Genomic DNA, 17,983 nt, shown 5'->3' on the forward strand with positions numbered 1-17,983 from the left:
TGAACAGCAATTTGGGGTATGGGAAGTTGGGGGATAGACGTAAAGGCAAGAACAACCAAAACAGTGCTTGTAATAAATTATCATTTTCATAAGCCAATCAATATTATAAAATGAACCAAAAAGAAGAAATGTTTTATATAATCATGTCACAATATAAATATATTCTTTGGGATGAAAATGATCTTTGAATATTTCAGTAAAGATAAAATATTTTCGGGTTTTTAAACATTTCAATTTTGTTTATAGACTTTGCTAGATTTTGATTTGTTTCAATTTCAAGAAATTGTATTGCGCATAAGAAACAAATGGATTTGGCATCAGGCAAAGCATATATTAGCCATCTCCAAACAAATTTAGTATGGTTCAATTATCAACAAAATATTTTAACATTAATATTACATCTTGGATTAATATATGTTTGTGTATCTCCCCACCTGGGCAGCGAAGAAAAATCTAAAAACAAATGAGTTTCAGATATGTAGTCTGCAAGCACTGAATATGTATACATCAGAGTTTTTGTCTTAAAATGCGAATGGGGAATATTAGGATTGCGTACTTTGGTTCTGAGTGTTGATCTTGGCCCATTAAATAATGGACATATAAAGGAGTGTTTTAAATTATGCAACATACTTAACATTCGATAAGTTAAAGTTTAGAGCGAAATAACTAAATTCCCTGAAAGTACGTGAAAACAGCTATTATAGTTACTTGTAGTTCTGCAAACAGGATTGTTAAAATATCTTGTCATCCTTAGTGGATATCTCTCATTTTCAGGCTGGTATAAAACTGGATGTACAATTTCTTTCAAATGTTGTTGAACAAGGCCATGGAGTATTTTAAACATATGAATAAGTTTGTATTTTTGACGCCGATCAGGGAGATTCCCAAGCTACATATAGTTCTTTATAATGAATTTCATGGGAGGTACCTCTGCGCAATCCCGTTATAATCATGGCGGCTTTAAAGTGAACAAACTCTAGTAGAATATTACACTGTTAAGTACAGTTATCCCAAAAACACATCTGCATATGCAAAAAAAGTAAAATATAAGTTTTACAAACGTTTAAACGAGTTTTACGTTAAACTCTTTTTTAATTATCTTAAAATATTTACCTTTTAAAAGCTTTCTGGTATATATATGGTAAATCCTCTTACAATTGTCAGAAAGTAAAACTCGTAAATGTCTATGTGTGCTAGCTGTTTGAACTTTGTTGTTATCTATATATGTATATATTGGAATGCATGACGTTCCGTTTACTTGAAAATATCAATGATTCAGTTTTGTGGAGTTAACTGTATGTCCCATTTCAGAGCCAAGGTACATATATTTGAAAGGTTTTGTGAAAGTGAAAGTGTATTGGCAGCATAGATTTGGTTCTTATTAATAACTTAATGCCACACTCTATCAAAGGTTTTACATATATCGGTGAAAAATTACCGAACTTCTTTACCTTTGTCTAAGGTGTCCGTAATAATATGGTAGAATCACATCACGCTAGAAAATGAAATCTCCAAAAAATGTGACGAGGAAATGGTGAGAAAAATAATAGTTGAGGAAAGGGGAAAGGATCATAACCCGCAGCAGCGTAAAGAAAAAGACTCCAGAAATGTGAAGTCAATAATGACAGAAATAAATGAGAGGAGGACACGAGAATGTAACATCGTGATCTATGGGGTAGAGGAGAAGGACACCAATATTCGCCAGGAGAGAATAACCCACGATACTAATACTGCAAACAGAATTCTCAACAAATGTGGCATTGAGGATAAGGATAATGTCAAATGTATTAGACTAGGGAAATTCACCAAGGAGAATGACGAAATAAAAGCAAGGCCCTTGTTGGTATCACTGTTCCTCACCAGAAGTGAAGAAAATCAATGTTCAGTAAAATAAGAACACTCGGAGATCACAAGGAATTCAAAAAATACAGAATCGCCAATGATCTTACAAGAACAGAAAGGGAAGAAGAAAAAAGGCTTTGGTCAGAGGCCAAAGCCAAACAGAATAGTAACCCATCGGGGGAACATATATACAAAGTAAGAGGCCCACCATGGGCAAGAAAAATAATCAAAGTAAAAAGAAACCAAATTTAAATCAGAAGTTTCAACAACAAGATCGCCTTAAATTTATCTACACAAATGCAGACCAACTCAAAAATAAATTAACAGAACTAAATCAAAGAATCATGGACACAAATCCAGACATTATTGGTATAACAGAGGTAAAAGCCAAAAACAGACTCCAGGACATGTCAGCAGCTGAATTCAATGTTGAGAGCACCAGCGAATACCAGATGTTTAACAGAAACGTGGGCAACAACCTAGGGAGAGGCATGATACTACTTGTCAAGAATCTGGTACCTGCTACAGAAATTGTCATGGAAACCAACTTCCAGGAAAACCTCTTTGTAGAAATTATGCTGAATAACAGCAGGAAATTACTAATTGGTCTTGTTTATAGATCAGACTCCGGCACAATAGAGAATAACAACAATCTACAATTAATCTTAGATGAAGTTTCAAGTAAAGGATACACGGACATATTGATAATGGGAGACTTTAATTACCCTAATATCAACTGGAACCTGTGGAACACAAGAGGCAATAGCACAGAATCTCAGGAATATAAATTTCTACAAAAACTTCAAGATAACTTCTTCTCACAGCACGTGGATCAGCCAACAAGATGGCGGGGTAATGATAATCCCCATATATTAGATCTTGTATTAACTAAAGAAGATAATAGCATCTCAAGCATCGAATATCTCAGTCCACTAGGGAAAAGTTGATCACTGCGTTCTTTCGTTCTTTGTAGAGTGTAAAGTTAACACAGTCACCCAGACAAAAATTAAGAAATGCTACAATAAAGCAAACTACCCGGAAATAAACAGAGAAATAAGAGAGCTACAATGGGAAGATATTTTGAATGAAGGAAACAGTGTTAATGAGAACTGGATAATATTTAAAAACATCTTAAAGGAAATTGAGGACAAATTTGTTCCAACAAAATCCTTCAGGATAGGTTGCAGTAATATCAACAGCTTTCCAGCAGACAAGCATACTTTAGAACTAATCAGGAAAAAAATCACTCACTCTCTAGGAAGGCTTTCACAAGTAAAGACCCTGAAATAAGGAAGGACTACAACAAGATAAGAAACAAAGTAAGAAATGCCACCCGGAAACTTAGGAAAGAATTTGAGTACAACCTGGCAAATAAAGCAAAATCAAATCCCAAGGCCATATGGAGATACATTAATTCTAAATCAAAAGTGAAAGCTGGTGTGGGAGATTTATACAGCATACCAGATGACAAGAGCTCTCTTAAGGTTTCACAGGATAAACAAAAGGCGGATGTGCTAGCAACATTTTTCAGTCAAGTATTTGTAACTGAGCAAAGCGAAGATATACCTAGAATTAGAAACATAACAGTAACTGAGGACATGATACCTCTCCAAGTCAACAGACAGCAAGTAAATAACTATCTTTCAAAGCTTAAAACAGAGAAATCACCCGGACTGGATGAACTTCACCCTCACTACTTGAAAAAAACACAGCAAATTCTATAAGCATACCACTAACAATCCTGTTCAATCAGTCACTGACCACCGGAGATCTACCACTTGATTGGAAAAATGCTAGAGTCTGCGCCATATACAAAAAAGGTGACAGATGTGAAGCTGGAAATTACCGCCCGGTCAGTCTAACCTCAGTTGTATGTAAAATACTGGAAACCATAATAAGGGAGCACATAACGAAACACATGAGGACCAACAAGTATTTTTCTACAAAACAGTATGGCTTCATATCCGGAAGGTCTACTTCTCTACAACTAATTGAAGTTTTAGATAAATGGACACATGCATCTGGACAATGGTCATGCTATTGATTGCATATACATGGATTACAAGAAGGCCTTCGACACGGTCCTCACCAACGTCTCCTCAATAAACTAGGCGCGTATAACTTCTCAAGTCAACTTATCATTGGATTTCAAACTTTCTTACAGGAAGGCATCAAAAAGTCACAGTTAACGGGGAAGATTCAGAGTGGACCAAAAGTCACTTCTGGAATACCACAAGGTTCAGTGCTCGGACCACTTCTCTTTGTCATCTTCATTAATGAGCTCCCCTAATCTAGTAAACTCCGAGATATATCTTTTTGCAGACGACACAAAAATTTTCAAAGTAATTTCCAACGAAGAAGATAGGAAAATCCTGCAAAACGATTTGGATACCATGAGCAAATGGAGTGAAGATTGGTTATTAAAAATGCACCCGACAAATGTAAACATATGCAATATTGGAAAGTCTACAAATACAAACCACCATTACAACTTAATGAAAAAACAACTGCTGACTACAACAAGTGAGAAAGATATTGGAGTAACTATAGCATCAGATTTAAGCTTTGAAAACCATATCAGCAACAAAGTAAAAAAGCCAATCAATGTTTGGTATGTTACGTAGAACATTTCATTTTATGGACACAAGTTATTTTATACCATTATACAAATCACTTGTCAGTCCCAGCTAGATTACGCATGTTCAATTGGTAATACAAAAACAAGGAAACGGACCTGATAGAGATATCTAGAGGTCGAGGAAATATCATTCACATCACATTTCACCTTGTGTATGGCATGGATGTTAGCAGCTTTCCATGACAAGGGAATACAACAAGATTCCTTAGTTTTATTACAAAGAAAGGTAAGGAAGAGAAATAGAAAGTGTGTTCATATTTTTATAAATTTTTGGCAAATCCCATCAAGTCCCGCTGGCTCTTCATTTAAAGTAGAAAGATAATCTTTGATATCCTGTTGAGTAAATACAATATTGTCAATCTTAAAAGGAAATTCAGGGGGGGGGGGGGGGAGGAAGAGGATCAGGATCATTAGAAGAAGTGGAGATTGAAGAGAAGTATATCTTAAGGTGTCCCGCTTTTTCAAAGGGATATTGGAGAAAAGAATTATTATGTGTCAGAGGGGGGATAGATGTTTGCTTATTGTCAATTCTTAACAAAGATTTAACAATGAGAGTGTGACTGAAGGTTTAACATATACATTAGTAATACTATCATCAAAAACAGTATCGAACATGAGCTTATTCTCTCTAGTATACACCCTAGTAAAAATCGTATGGCTATCTAATGAAACTTTAAACCAACTAATTTCAATATTGTTACACTCCATTTTTTCGCTTACAAATTACAGTATCTCTTTTATATTTCGTAATTCCACCTTCAAATCCTACCTGTCTTTCCCTTCGATAAAAACTACTAAATCTGTCTTATATATGCTCTGAGACCGGAATTAACGGATCAAGTTCATTATCTATTACAGTATATCTATTTTACTTTTAAAGGATCTTACATTAAGATGAGATATTAGAAAAATGCGCAGAAGACCAGGATTTTGGTCAATAACACAACACAACAGTAAAAACTTAATAAGAAATGATTTGAAAGCCATTTTTTTCCAACAATAGGAACAATATTAATATAAGGTTTATCAGAATAAAATAATTTTGGTTGTTTGATACGAATTATAGCTTCTATGTATATCATGACTATACTTTTATCTAATTAGCAAGTTTACATACATACAACAACCACATGGTTAGGTGGAAAACGAAATATTATTAATCCAAGATTAAATTACGCGTCAGCATTTGTCATGATAATGAAATTTCCCTCGTTCATCACAAAAAAATCAGGCGATTCCATTTTGAATAGGTAAGATAGCTTGTGCAATGGTAGCTTATACTTATATTAATCTATCTGTAACGGCATTACACATGTGGTTGCTATAATAGTCAGAATTATGTTGTGTATAGTTATGTCGGTACAGACACCAACAAAATAGGACGTAACGATATCTAAAATCATTCTTTTCGAGACAGTTTTAATTCGTGTCTGTGTCAGGCACATAATCAATGAGCCGCTACTATTTTCCATGCTTACCACGTTACAGCATGACGTGCATGCGCAGCTCCGAATGTTAGTCCGACCAGGAATCATCGGCAAATCCCGTATATATGTATTTATTCTACTCTGCCATACATAACATAAAAGACATTGATGATATAGAGGTTACATAACTTTGGTTGTTGGATATGGAATTCATTTCACACGAGTGCGTTACTTTCAAAGTTACAAAAGACACGAGCTTTAACTCATCTACAAGAAGGCCAAAATAACTTAACATTATTTGTCAACGTATACAATTAAGGTGTAGTAATATCATTATATACCAAATAGGCACTTATTAATATTCAAAAATCTTAATTACTTACGTAGAACGTACTTATGAAAAAATGATTTTAATTATGAACACCTGTTTAATGCATTCCTACTCATCGAACGTCTTATGATTCTAGATTTCTATAGATACTTGAACAATTAACTAATCGTTGACGAACTACATTCAGGGCAGAGTGGCATCTAAATTCCCGCCATCATTCGATGATCGAGGACATTAACAATTTGTGAAGTGACTATGAGAAAAAAAAAGTAGTGCGGGTTTAAAATCTCATCCAATCAAAAGACTTGAAGGTGTTATTCTACAACTGGAATATCAATATATTTATCCAACACCCAACACATTTATGGAATGGTCTGAGAGTAAAATAAAACGACGTATTATGGTAGAAAAACAATTAGTGTTTTTACAAAATAACTTATTTTTAATGAAATATCATTACCTGTTTTTTTTAAATATCTCTATCTACGAGGAAACATTCGTTAATTGAGAGAAGGAGACACTTAATAATACAGATCTGATCCTGACACAAAAAAATGTCTTAAAGTGTAATACTTAAGTACATATTAAGAAAACTTCCTTGAGTTTAGGAAAAACCTTAAACGAGGAAACAAGCACGTGTGAACCCCATATTTGGCCATATACGTATGATAGTACTTACACTACTTGAAACTCAATTTATATTTGGACATTTATATCATGTGGAACACTTCAGAGTAATACTACATAAAGATTCTCATGGTTTTTAACTTCAATACAATGTATTGAATTGGAAACATCGAAGTCCTGAAGCGAATTACAGATTACAATGCGGGCCACGCTTGGTAATCATGAAGATGCTACAAGATGGACAGGTTCTGATACATTAATAGATGGACCGGTTATTATGAACAGACTATACGATGGACCGGTTCTGATATATATGATTATGCTCTACAGCAGAGTCTAGCACCATTGTCCGGTAAGTGTTCTATCAGGCCCTAATATATAACAATGGTTGACATTTATGTAAAACAATATGCATGATATCAGATGTTCTACTATTCAAAGCCTTTTTAATGCGTATCGATACCATATGTATTGTGTATACCAACTTATTTTTGTGGCCACTTGATTTCGAGTTTCCGTGCCTAATAATCTTTTCTAAGTCGATTTAATTTCTCGTGTTACAGTTTAAAAAAAAATATTGGACTTGTCATGTCGTCAATACTCGATATTCAATTGTGCGCGAAAAAAAAGGTTTGTTGACATTAGAGTCGTTTATAGATAATAGGCTTCCTTGGTGGAAGACGTGATCGTTTTTACTTTCCATTTGAAGCGAGAGGATCGTTTGACATGGCTGAGTGTGAATGACTGCGGCTTGAGGGGTCTCATTTCAATATAGACATGAGAACCATTGTTACGCTGGTCATGATTGAGCTCATCAGTATACGACTTTTCATGGGTCGGGTTCACACATAGGATCTCCTTCACAGGCACACAATGGGCATTGACCACAATATAAGCATACACATAAGGAGGGTGAAAGAGATATAAATGGTAATGGAGAAAGATTTCTTTAAATTAACAAATACATACATACATGTATATTCTGTATTTGCATATTACAGAGTTATCTGCCCTTGTGGGTAGGTATTGGTGGTGACGTCATGTGTTTGCGAGTGTAATGTCATAGTTTTGCGGAGAAACCGACGTGAATTGCGCTCACAAAATAATGACGTAACAATCGATACCTACCCGCAAGGGAGCTAACTCTGTGATATGCAAAGACGGAATAGGTCACTAGTTTAGACTAATTCTATTTATATAATCTTGATTTGTTCGAGCGAATAATGTGGATTAATTTAAGTGTGTTTTGTAATTGTTTGTTTCCCAAATTAAGTGACTCAGTTTTCCATTGTCGAAATCAGAACATGTGGTCAGTTATTATCCAAATGGTCAAATGCACGGTTATTTTCTTCTTTTATAGAGACGTACAGTTGAAAATAGTGTAAAAGAGCGTCCTGAAACAAAAGGACAGAAAAAGTGTCCTTATTAATAGCAAAACCAACTGATAAGATATGTATATGACAAACACACATATAACAATTTGAATTATTATGAAAAACACACGTATAGACATCCAAAGTTTATATCTATAGACATCTGAAGTTTATATTATATGACAAACAAATACAATTTCAACAGTTTGCATTTGCAACATCTCAGCAAACCAGTGCATGAATTATATGGGTTGAGGTGGGAGGGTTCAAAATTGTTTCCCATTATCTATATGCAGAAATTTTCTGGAGCTGCTGAAGAAATTAAAGATGGCTGTCAACTGGAAATTTGATCTAGCCACTATGGTGATGTCGCTTAGCCAATGAAACTGCATTCTAATAAATAAAGTCAGGAAATTCAAATCCAATATCTGCGCTTGTGAAAAAAGTATTTTTTTATTTTATCTTATAAACCGGCTAGCATTAACATACACACATGTACACTGGTGCATACGGAATCTGACCTAGATCACCGGTCACTACGTTTGTAGAACGTAACTACAGTTACCCACATGTCTTCATAATATCTGTCAATGAGATGGCATCCTAAATATTCTTTTTTGTCCTCAGATCAATCACAGCAGAATGTTACCATGAAGATGTTACGATAGAGAATACCAACAGCCAAACACCTCTGTGTTTGAAACGCACGTGTGGTCGATGGTTTGTCTGTTTTACACCTAGAACGTTGTTACCTGACCCTGGTTGATATCGGACGTACTAAACTGATCATGATGAACTCCACAGACAGTGAACGGATGTCTGTACAACTATCAACAGTACTGGAGAGGAGGTTTCTTTTCTCAGAGGAGACACTTAACATCAAGAGAAAAGCAACAGTCATACGAGAATGCATATCAAGTTCTGGTGAAATTGGTGTTATTCACACCGGAAGTTATGGTGAAGGATGTGACCAGAAAGGTTCAGATACGGACTTTATGTTTGTAGATAAAAATGTGGTAGTCATGTACCCTGATCAGCGTATCCCCCGGTACCTGGCAAACAAAACCATTCTCTACATTAGGGAGGCAGTCGACGGTGGACCTGGATATGTTCACTTGGAGGTGGGCCAACTCACAGGCATAGTTACACATAAGCTTTATGATTCATTAGTTATAGTAAATAATAAAACATTTATTTCAAGTGATATGTACAGAGAACAGTGTGCAAAATCTCAAGTCCCCACAATGGGTATGGAATTTGCAACAAATGGACCCAGTACTACATGCAGTGCCCTTCGTAATGAGTTTGACATTGTTAATTGTTTTCCGTGCTATATTTGGTCAAGGGAGGCAGAGGAATGGCTTACACGGCCGCGTCTGTATGGATGGCCAGATCAAACCTTAATAGAAAAGATTGTGAAAAGTGGATGTCATATGGTCCCTGTTGGAGACAAATGTTCAAATGATACGTTTCTTCAATGGAGGATTTCATTTGCAGCTGCGGAAAAGTGTCTAGTTCACTCCTTTAGCTATGTCCAAGTTAAAGTGTACGCGTTGCTTAAATATTTTTTGAAACAAATAAAAAAGACATTAAAGGAAACCATTGGTGATGATGACATCCTGTGCTCTTATTTCATGAAAACAGTCATGTTTTATGCTATAGAGGATACAACAGAAATCTTCTGGCAAGACAAAAACATCTTTTATTGTTTTTGGTTTTGCTTCAATATTCTGATTGGGTGGGTTAGAGCAGGATTCTGCCCAAATTACTTCATCCCAGCCAACAACATGTTCAAGAGGAAAGTACACGGACTGCATCAGCAAATGTTACTGTGTATTTTGGAACACTGTCACCAGAAGAAATGGTTGTGCCTCTCATTAGGGAACTTCTTCAAACCTTCAATCTGGGAGGATTTGTGTGATACCAACCTTTCACGCCCCCTGTCTGAACAAGAAAGACTTTTACATAGACATCATGCAATGTTTGAAGCTTTAATCCACAGTCCTTATAATTTCCACAGAAGAGACATCAAGGCGTTTGATTTATTGTCTGTGTCGAAATCCGATTTTGATGAAGTTTACACATACTTCGGTGCAATGTGTAACCTTAGATGTATTGCATCAGAATTGATCTCCGAAGATGTGCTCAATAGTAGGGATATTTCGAGCAACAAGAATAGGTACACGAATTTGAGGAAATGTAGGTACTGGATATCTCCAAATGCTTTAATGGGTACTGATGTGATGCATTTAGCAACATTTCACTTCATGACTGGAAATTTCATCAAATGCCTCGAAATCTGTAGACAAGTAAGGAAACTGGTTTCGTGTTACAACGGCGGTTTTCCGCTCTCTCTATACTCAACTTTGCAACAACACTATTTGTGCCACAGACCTGGCGGTGGTTCAATAGAGATTCTCCAAATTCTCTGTAAAATTTACATAAATGTCATCGCATTGTCTCACATTGACGTGTCCCTTTCACATCTATGTCTAGAAATGTCCATGAAATCCACATTCCTATACATACCACCCTTGCCATACGTATTGTTTCTGAACTTCTTGTGTTACCATGAGCTTGGAAATACTAGCGGACGAGATGAAGCACTTCGCAACCTCATACAAGTTCAGCATGACAAGTACCAGGGAGGACAGCTTTACTGGATAACCAATACACTTCTTGGGATATGTTATCAAATACTCGGCGATTTTCACATGGCGATCAGGGCTTACCTGGAATCTGCACAGTCGAAGTCTCCATATCGCTATTTCAACCCTGCCATTGACAGGATTGCTATAGTGTATTTATGTATGTATGCGTCACAGTTATATCCAAACACTATGTAAGGTCAGAATATGTTTCCTGTGCCAAGAGTCATACTGATCTTTCTCAATGCTAATGGTTGATTACACGTTTAAATGTTAAACACTCTGTACTGTACTGAGTGTCATATTAAATGACCCGTGTCGTTATATTAAATGTCTAACCAGAAGAGTTCAATCAAGCGATGATCTCAGCTTCATACCGAGAGACTTGTTTCAGTCAAGGATTTATAAGCAAGAAGGAATTGTCACTCAGGGATTTGGGAGAATATGTCGCGAGCGTTTTTGTGTTTGTGCACTGACAGTGACGTTTGGAGACGACTGACTATCCTTTGATATCCGCTGACGGAAACTTTGATGTAGCTTGTGAGTGCGAGGATTACCGCCTTACTTTCTGACGCGGGCCGTCATTTCAGAAGCTGTTTCCTCTAAAGCTTCCGTCCTTAATCCGAGAACTAGACATCGTGAAATTAATTAAGCTTTACATAAGTGTTTCGATTCGATTCGATAAGACAAGTATTTATTGAGATTTTTTTTATTCCCGGTTCATAGGCATCTCGCGTGGTGTAAAGAGACAGTGACAAATCCTTTTCACTTATAAATCCTTGGTTTCAGTAGATGACTAGCAATGAAGAGTTTAATTCTTCAACGTATTAGATGTCTAGGTGACTTAGCCTACTAATATTGAATATTGCAATTCGTCGGTACATTATTCAATTACCGCTATTTCTCAATATGTACTGAATTCCATTCTCAAATTTTAAATTATATAGGTATTCCGAAGATATTTCATATTGCATTTTGGGACATGATATGCCACAGGCAGCCATCTTGGATTTACATAGTCATAGTCTGTTACTGCTTCATTTCATCAAATTTAATGGACAAAGATTTTACATGTCAAATGGATTAAACAACAGGCAAAGCCTATATAGGTTCTCCCCAACGGTGGCAAAAGTGTGAAGAAAAACAATGAGACAAATTAGACATAAATATGAAATGAAAAATAATGCAAAACATTATTTTTAAAATGTATCATTTATCTAATTTTTTTAACCTGGCTTTAATTCATATATAAATTAAAACGGTGAGTTTTTCCAATAAAGCTATGAATGTCTTCAAGTAGTAGTTTATTTGGAGGTTAGAGTCAGGACATCCTTGGAGGAGTGTAGTTATATCAATGTGGTTGTGGTTGGCATAACTGTTTATAGAAGTGAACAGAGAAGTGTTTTGGTCTATTTATGCTTTTTCTGAGAATGTTCTTAAATAATGTTCCTCTAAAACGAAGTATGGTAATTTGTATTTATTTTATTTTATATGTTTATATTCATGTAATAACAGATTTGAGATTGGTTATACTTACAAAATAATGGGGTTTTGCAAACGAAGGATATACATATTCTGTTTGTTTTGCTAACACCCTGCAATGAATATGTCTATATCCAAAGGCGGTCATACCACTTTCAACGCAATAAAAACACTGTCTAATCGCAAGCAAGTAGGTACTTATTAATGTCTCAAAAAGCTTAATTGCATGAAAGAAATGTATTAATAACATTTATAACATAGAAACACAACAACAAGACTCATCCCTAGCCTCAGAGATACAGCATTAAGTCACATCCCTAACCTCAGACACAGCAATAAACCACATCACTAACCTCAGAGACACAGCAACTAGTCGCATCTCTAACCCTAGCGAAACAGCAACAAGTCACATCTCTAACCCTAGCGAAACAGCAACAAGTCACATCCCTAACCTCAGACATAGCAACAGGTCACAACCCTGACCCTATCGACACAACAATAGGTCACATATCTAACTCTAAGGAAACAACAACATGTCAATTCTCTAACCCTATCTACACCGCAACAGGTCACATCTTTAACCCTAGCAAAACAGCAACAAGCCACAACACTATCCTAGCGGAACAGCAACAGGTCACATCTCTAACCCGAGCTACACCGCAATAGGTCACATCTTTAACCCTAGCAAAACAGCAACAAGCCACAACCCTATCCTAGCGAAACAGCAACAAGTCATATCTCTAACCCTCGCGACACATCATCAAGTCACATTCCTAAACCTAGCTACACCGCAATAGGTCACATCTTCAACCCTAGCAAAACAGCAATAAACCACAACACTAACCCTAGCAAAACAGCAATAAGCCACAACACTAACCCTAGCAAAACAGCAATAAGCCACAACACTAACCCTAGCAAAACAGCAATAAACCACAACACTAACCCTAGCAAAACAGCAATAAGCCACAACACTAACCCTAGCAAAACAGCAATAAGCCACAACACTAACCCTAGCAAAACAGCAATAAGCCACAACACTAATCCTAGCAAAACAGCAACATGTCACATCTCTAACCTCAGAGACACATCAACAGGTCATATCTCTAACCCTCGCGACACAGGAACAAGTCACATCTCTAACCCTAGCGGAACAGCACCATGTCACATCTCTAACCCTAGCGGAACAGCAACATGTCACATCTCTAACCCTAGTGAAACAAGTCACATCCCTAAACTATTACTTTGAGGTTAAACGTAAGATGACTAGACTAGAATACCACTAAAATACAAGTGTATGTACATGTTCAGTAGTTAATTCATGGATCACAATACAATACAATATAATACAATACAATACCAAACACTGGGGTCTTGTAACTCTATATTATATTTATTTACAGTAATATCGTAATATTTAATAAATAATGACCATGAAATGTTTCTCTTCTTAATACACATGTACATTATTGCTGAAATTTGATATTTTTTCTATCGCAAACGAAACATTAATGGAGGATTTCCACGAGTTTGAGGTTAAATTTTCATTGTTCATTAAATGTTACATTTTTTGTATTTTTTGACTTATATAAGCTTAGAAAGGCATCGCAGTAAACGTCATTACTTATTAATATGTATCCGGTGTGAATTACCAAACACCCAAACTCTTCTTCATTTTGTTGAAATCAAGATATTGAAACTTTGAAACTTTGTTGTCTGTTTAATAATTCAAATACACGAAATTAAAATATTTTAAGATTTCATAATACCTTTTACGATTTGTCTGTACTTTGTACTTCTGAACACAAACACTATTGAATTAAGAAAGGAATTTACCAATTCGGCGTAATACATCAAGCCAAGCAGAAAGTCCAGTTCAACAAAAGAAACTTCAGTTTCTGAGAAATCTGGTATTACCAGGGTCACTATTCTCCCTGGGAAAAACAGACATATTGTTATCAAAATCATGATCAGCAGCGTTATTGCTATCCGGGATGATTGGTTGAAATCTCTTTGCGGTTTTAGGTTTGTTTTCGTCTGACCGGGACGTGATGATTTTGGCTCCTGTCTATCTGATGACTCGATTGTCATTATATTACATACAGGAATTCCGATATTATCACTGATAGTTTGAATGTTTGAAACGTGGCTGGAGCATGCATTTTGATATGCACTTGATATTGAGCCTTCTATTTGATTGTCTACATTACCTTCCCAGTATCTGTGTTCAACTCCTGATGATTCTTTCAAGAATGCTGCTGTATTTGTAAAGTTGATTACTTTAGATGAACACCACCGTCAGGACACGTTTGCGACGCCGTATCATCACAACAACTGCCAGCCCAAATGTACACATGATGATATTTGGCAGGAATTCAAGTATTATAAAGTTTACTTCGACTGCTATGAAGGAAAGTGATTGATCGGTGATGATAACTTGGACAGCTGTTAACGACGTGTCGTTTATTTTGATAGAATATGACATGTGGAGAATGTGTTGCATCTGGAGTACCACAATTTATCCCAAACTGCCCAAGATCATAAACACTAAACGTCTCCTTGTCCATATATGTTGGAATCTTCCTGGGTAGCGAATCGCGATATATCGTTCAATTGACATGATTGAGAGTAACACTTTTGAAAAGTAAAGAGGTATAAAGTATATACAAAAGTAAAATACTGGTATCACGATCGAGTAAAGACTGTCTAGAACAGTTCTATCAAGATGCATTACAGCACGTGAAGCTGATCCGAAAATTGCCAACAGTGCGTGAACCAGATCGGATGACGTCAGGACGAAGAATGTTATAGAGGTAGTACCCCACTTACCATTCCTTCTCATGGCGTGCATTAACACTCCGTTTACCACAATACTGAACAATGCGGTCGGAGGATAGACACCAAAATACAAGACTTTCCAATACAGCAGAAACCGCGATGCCATTTTTAAAGAAGTCGGACTACATATGACCAAGTAGGGATTGCTGAATAAACAAATCCAAACAAATCTAGAATATAAATAATTATATTTTATATCAGTATGATAAAAGGTTCTTCCATTATATTGTCTTCAATGAAACTTTTCTCATCGATGTTATTGAATACAATAATGGATCAAATTACTAATTTCGTGACTTCTTTGTCCTCTCCTTCGAGTATGAGAAACCCTTTTGTAAGGAATAATGATCTCCCGTCATTGGTAATACCCCATGGTCACATCTATCAGCTTCCTTTCTCTTTACAAATGGAAATCTTAAAGCCAGACTAATTTATAGAAAGCTGACGGTCAACATGCGGCCACCATATATTTAGCAGGAACCAACTAATTAGTGTTTTATTATCATCGTTATGCCTCTATCTAATTATGTTGCCAGGAAGGTACATCATTGAGGTTTATACGTCATAGTAACGGTATATGCTGCTTAATCAACGTCGATAGACCGAAAACAAAAATGGTAAAATACATTAATGAAGTAGGAGGTGTATAAGACAGTCGAATGCTTTCTTCTCTTGTATCCACCACACAAATAGACATCAACTTCCAGCTGAATGAATTCTGAATGTGTATATGTTGGGATGGAATAAAATTAGGCACCGGCAGTATAGCTACCCATGTTCATTAATATCAAGAAATATTAAGTATATGAAGTAAAGAGAAAAATAAAATCCATTTGAAATAAAAAAACAAATGGAAAATTAACGAAACGTTGATTTTCATAATGCTAACAGACAATGTTGTATACCGTGTTCGTACCTGTAAGTAAACATAACACAGATAAATACTTTTAACTTTGAAACCAATACAAGATAATCAGTCCCATGGTTGTGACATTAGCATTTAACTGTTTTTAAATCTGTTTACTATATGTACAATCAAAACAATAATTGATCGCGAAGTTTATGTTTGTTATAGCTAGTTAACTCCCGTGCACATAATTATATTAGGATATAAAACTCGACAAACTCACAAAAACATACATTATTTTGTTTAAATTTTGAATAATAATCGCGTGACTTATTTTTGATTTGCTTAACAACAATAAGCAATTTGAAAATATACCATAGACAACCCGAAAAATATAATGAAAAAACAATCCTAATATTTGGTTTAATCACGCATTATTGGTGCAAATACGGATTGTGTTTTGTAAATCTACACGTGTGTTTAAACAATTTCTGTCAGTATTTTCATGGTTTTTTTCCAAATATCTTAAAATATACAAAGATCTCGGTAGCTATATAGCTGTAGGGTTTCCATTTTGCTATTGATATTACTGAACAAATACTATTATATTTAATTGTTAGATACCATTTTAAGCGTTGCAGCTATTAAAGAAATTAAATTTTGTAAATTGACCTAGTATTTTGGGTAACGTTCCTTTATCGATAAATGACACTATAAATGTGTAATAAAGGGATTAATTGCTCGTGCAATCGATACCTGACTGAATAGTTAGTGTCTTATAGAGCAAGTCATCAGGAATATACATAATGTTGATAATAATATTAACTTTCTTTACATTGATATATATACTATAAATGTTCTTTTTTTTTCATTAAAGAATCAAATTAATGGCTATACCGCTGGCTACACTTTCCAAAATCTATAATCCTCCATTTTTATTTTGGTACAGCTCATATAGTTTATTTAAATTTCACCGTCAATTAGAAAGCATAATAAATACAGCAAGAACTTTCGTTTTATTTTACGTCCTATTACAATGTAACAGACAGGATCATTTAAGGAAATGTCAGGTTTAATTGTGGAGAAAGCTGGAGTACCTGGAGAAAAACCACCGACAAACGGTCAGTACCTAGCGAATTTGCCACATGGGATTCGAACTTGCTTGTGGTAATATGTCGGGACATCTTAACCACTCGGCCACCAAGGCACCGTGCACAAGAGACAGAAGTCACCTTGCAAATTATTTCCCTAGATGTTATACAATCAATATTTATATACAGTTAATATTTCATCACGTGAACCGAGGCTTGCCGAGGTTTCTGACCAAAATTCTGTACCCGAGGGTGGAATAGTTCTATCCTACATAATTTACATATGAAAGAGTTATTTTCTCAAATTGCTTGTCGAATTATTTGCACGAAAGGGAGGCAGCCATTTTGTGACAAAATCTTAACTTCTTAAATAATCGATCGATTTTAAAAATAAGAACGTCATTCGAAAGAGCTCATCAAATTTTGGTTTATATTGAAAATATAAACAAGAAATCTTAGGTAAAACGGTTTGAAATGCAAATTAAACAAATGAAATGGTAAATAAATCCGACAAATCAATCGAAATAGAAGAAAAATGACGTCAACTTTGGCTGACATGACGTCATCTCATTGTTTTTTTCAATTGTGACGTCACAGCTATGTAAGATAGATTTATCTTACATAGCTGTCTTTCATGGGACAACTCTATCTTACATGGCTAGCTATGTGAGAAACAGCTACTCTGACTGTTTCTTATAACCAGAAGACAGATGTGGTCTGCTCATTAATATGCTTGAATTTTAAACTACTGATGAAATGATATTTGTAAATATAATTTTGAAATATATTTGATATTGATGTATGAGGTTTCTGTTGACAGTCTCATTTTTGACCTTGTATCT

The 17,983-nt window shown here is 35.5% G+C and overlaps 1 protein-coding gene across 3 annotated transcripts; it reads left to right on the forward strand.

The window, feature by feature from the left end:
• The first annotated feature begins 6,938 nt into the window (after positions 1 to 6,938).
• LOC138336054 (uncharacterized) lies at positions 6,939 to 14,153 on the forward strand. 3 transcript variants are annotated; one of them, XM_069285328.1, is made up of 3 exons: positions 6,939 to 7,217; positions 7,575 to 7,795; positions 8,866 to 14,153. In XM_069285328.1, the coding sequence occupies exon 3, from the start codon at positions 9,027 to 9,029 to the stop codon at positions 11,082 to 11,084; it is 2,058 nt and encodes a 685-aa protein (XP_069141429.1). In that variant the 5' UTR covers positions 6,939 to 7,217; positions 7,575 to 7,795; positions 8,866 to 9,026; the 3' UTR covers positions 11,085 to 14,153. The 3 variants fall into 3 exon arrangements, with proteins under 3 accessions (XP_069141429.1, XP_069141428.1, XP_069141430.1); XM_069285327.1 differs by lacking the exon at positions 7,575 to 7,795; XM_069285329.1 differs by lacking the exons at positions 6,939 to 7,217; positions 7,575 to 7,795 and adding an exon at positions 8,518 to 8,601.
• The last annotated feature ends 3,830 nt before the right edge of the window (positions 14,154 to 17,983 follow it).

The sequence above is a fragment of the Argopecten irradians genome, chromosome 12, assembly GCF_041381155.1.
Source record: "Argopecten irradians isolate NY chromosome 12, Ai_NY, whole genome shotgun sequence".
Lineage (NCBI taxonomy): Eukaryota > Metazoa > Mollusca > Bivalvia > Pectinida > Pectinidae > Argopecten > Argopecten irradians.

What these genes read in the sequence shown, in the direction of transcription:
- LOC138336054 (XM_069285328.1), top strand. Translation starts at nt 9,027, where the DNA reads ATGATGAACTCCACAGACAGTGAACGGATGTCTGTACAACTATCAACA.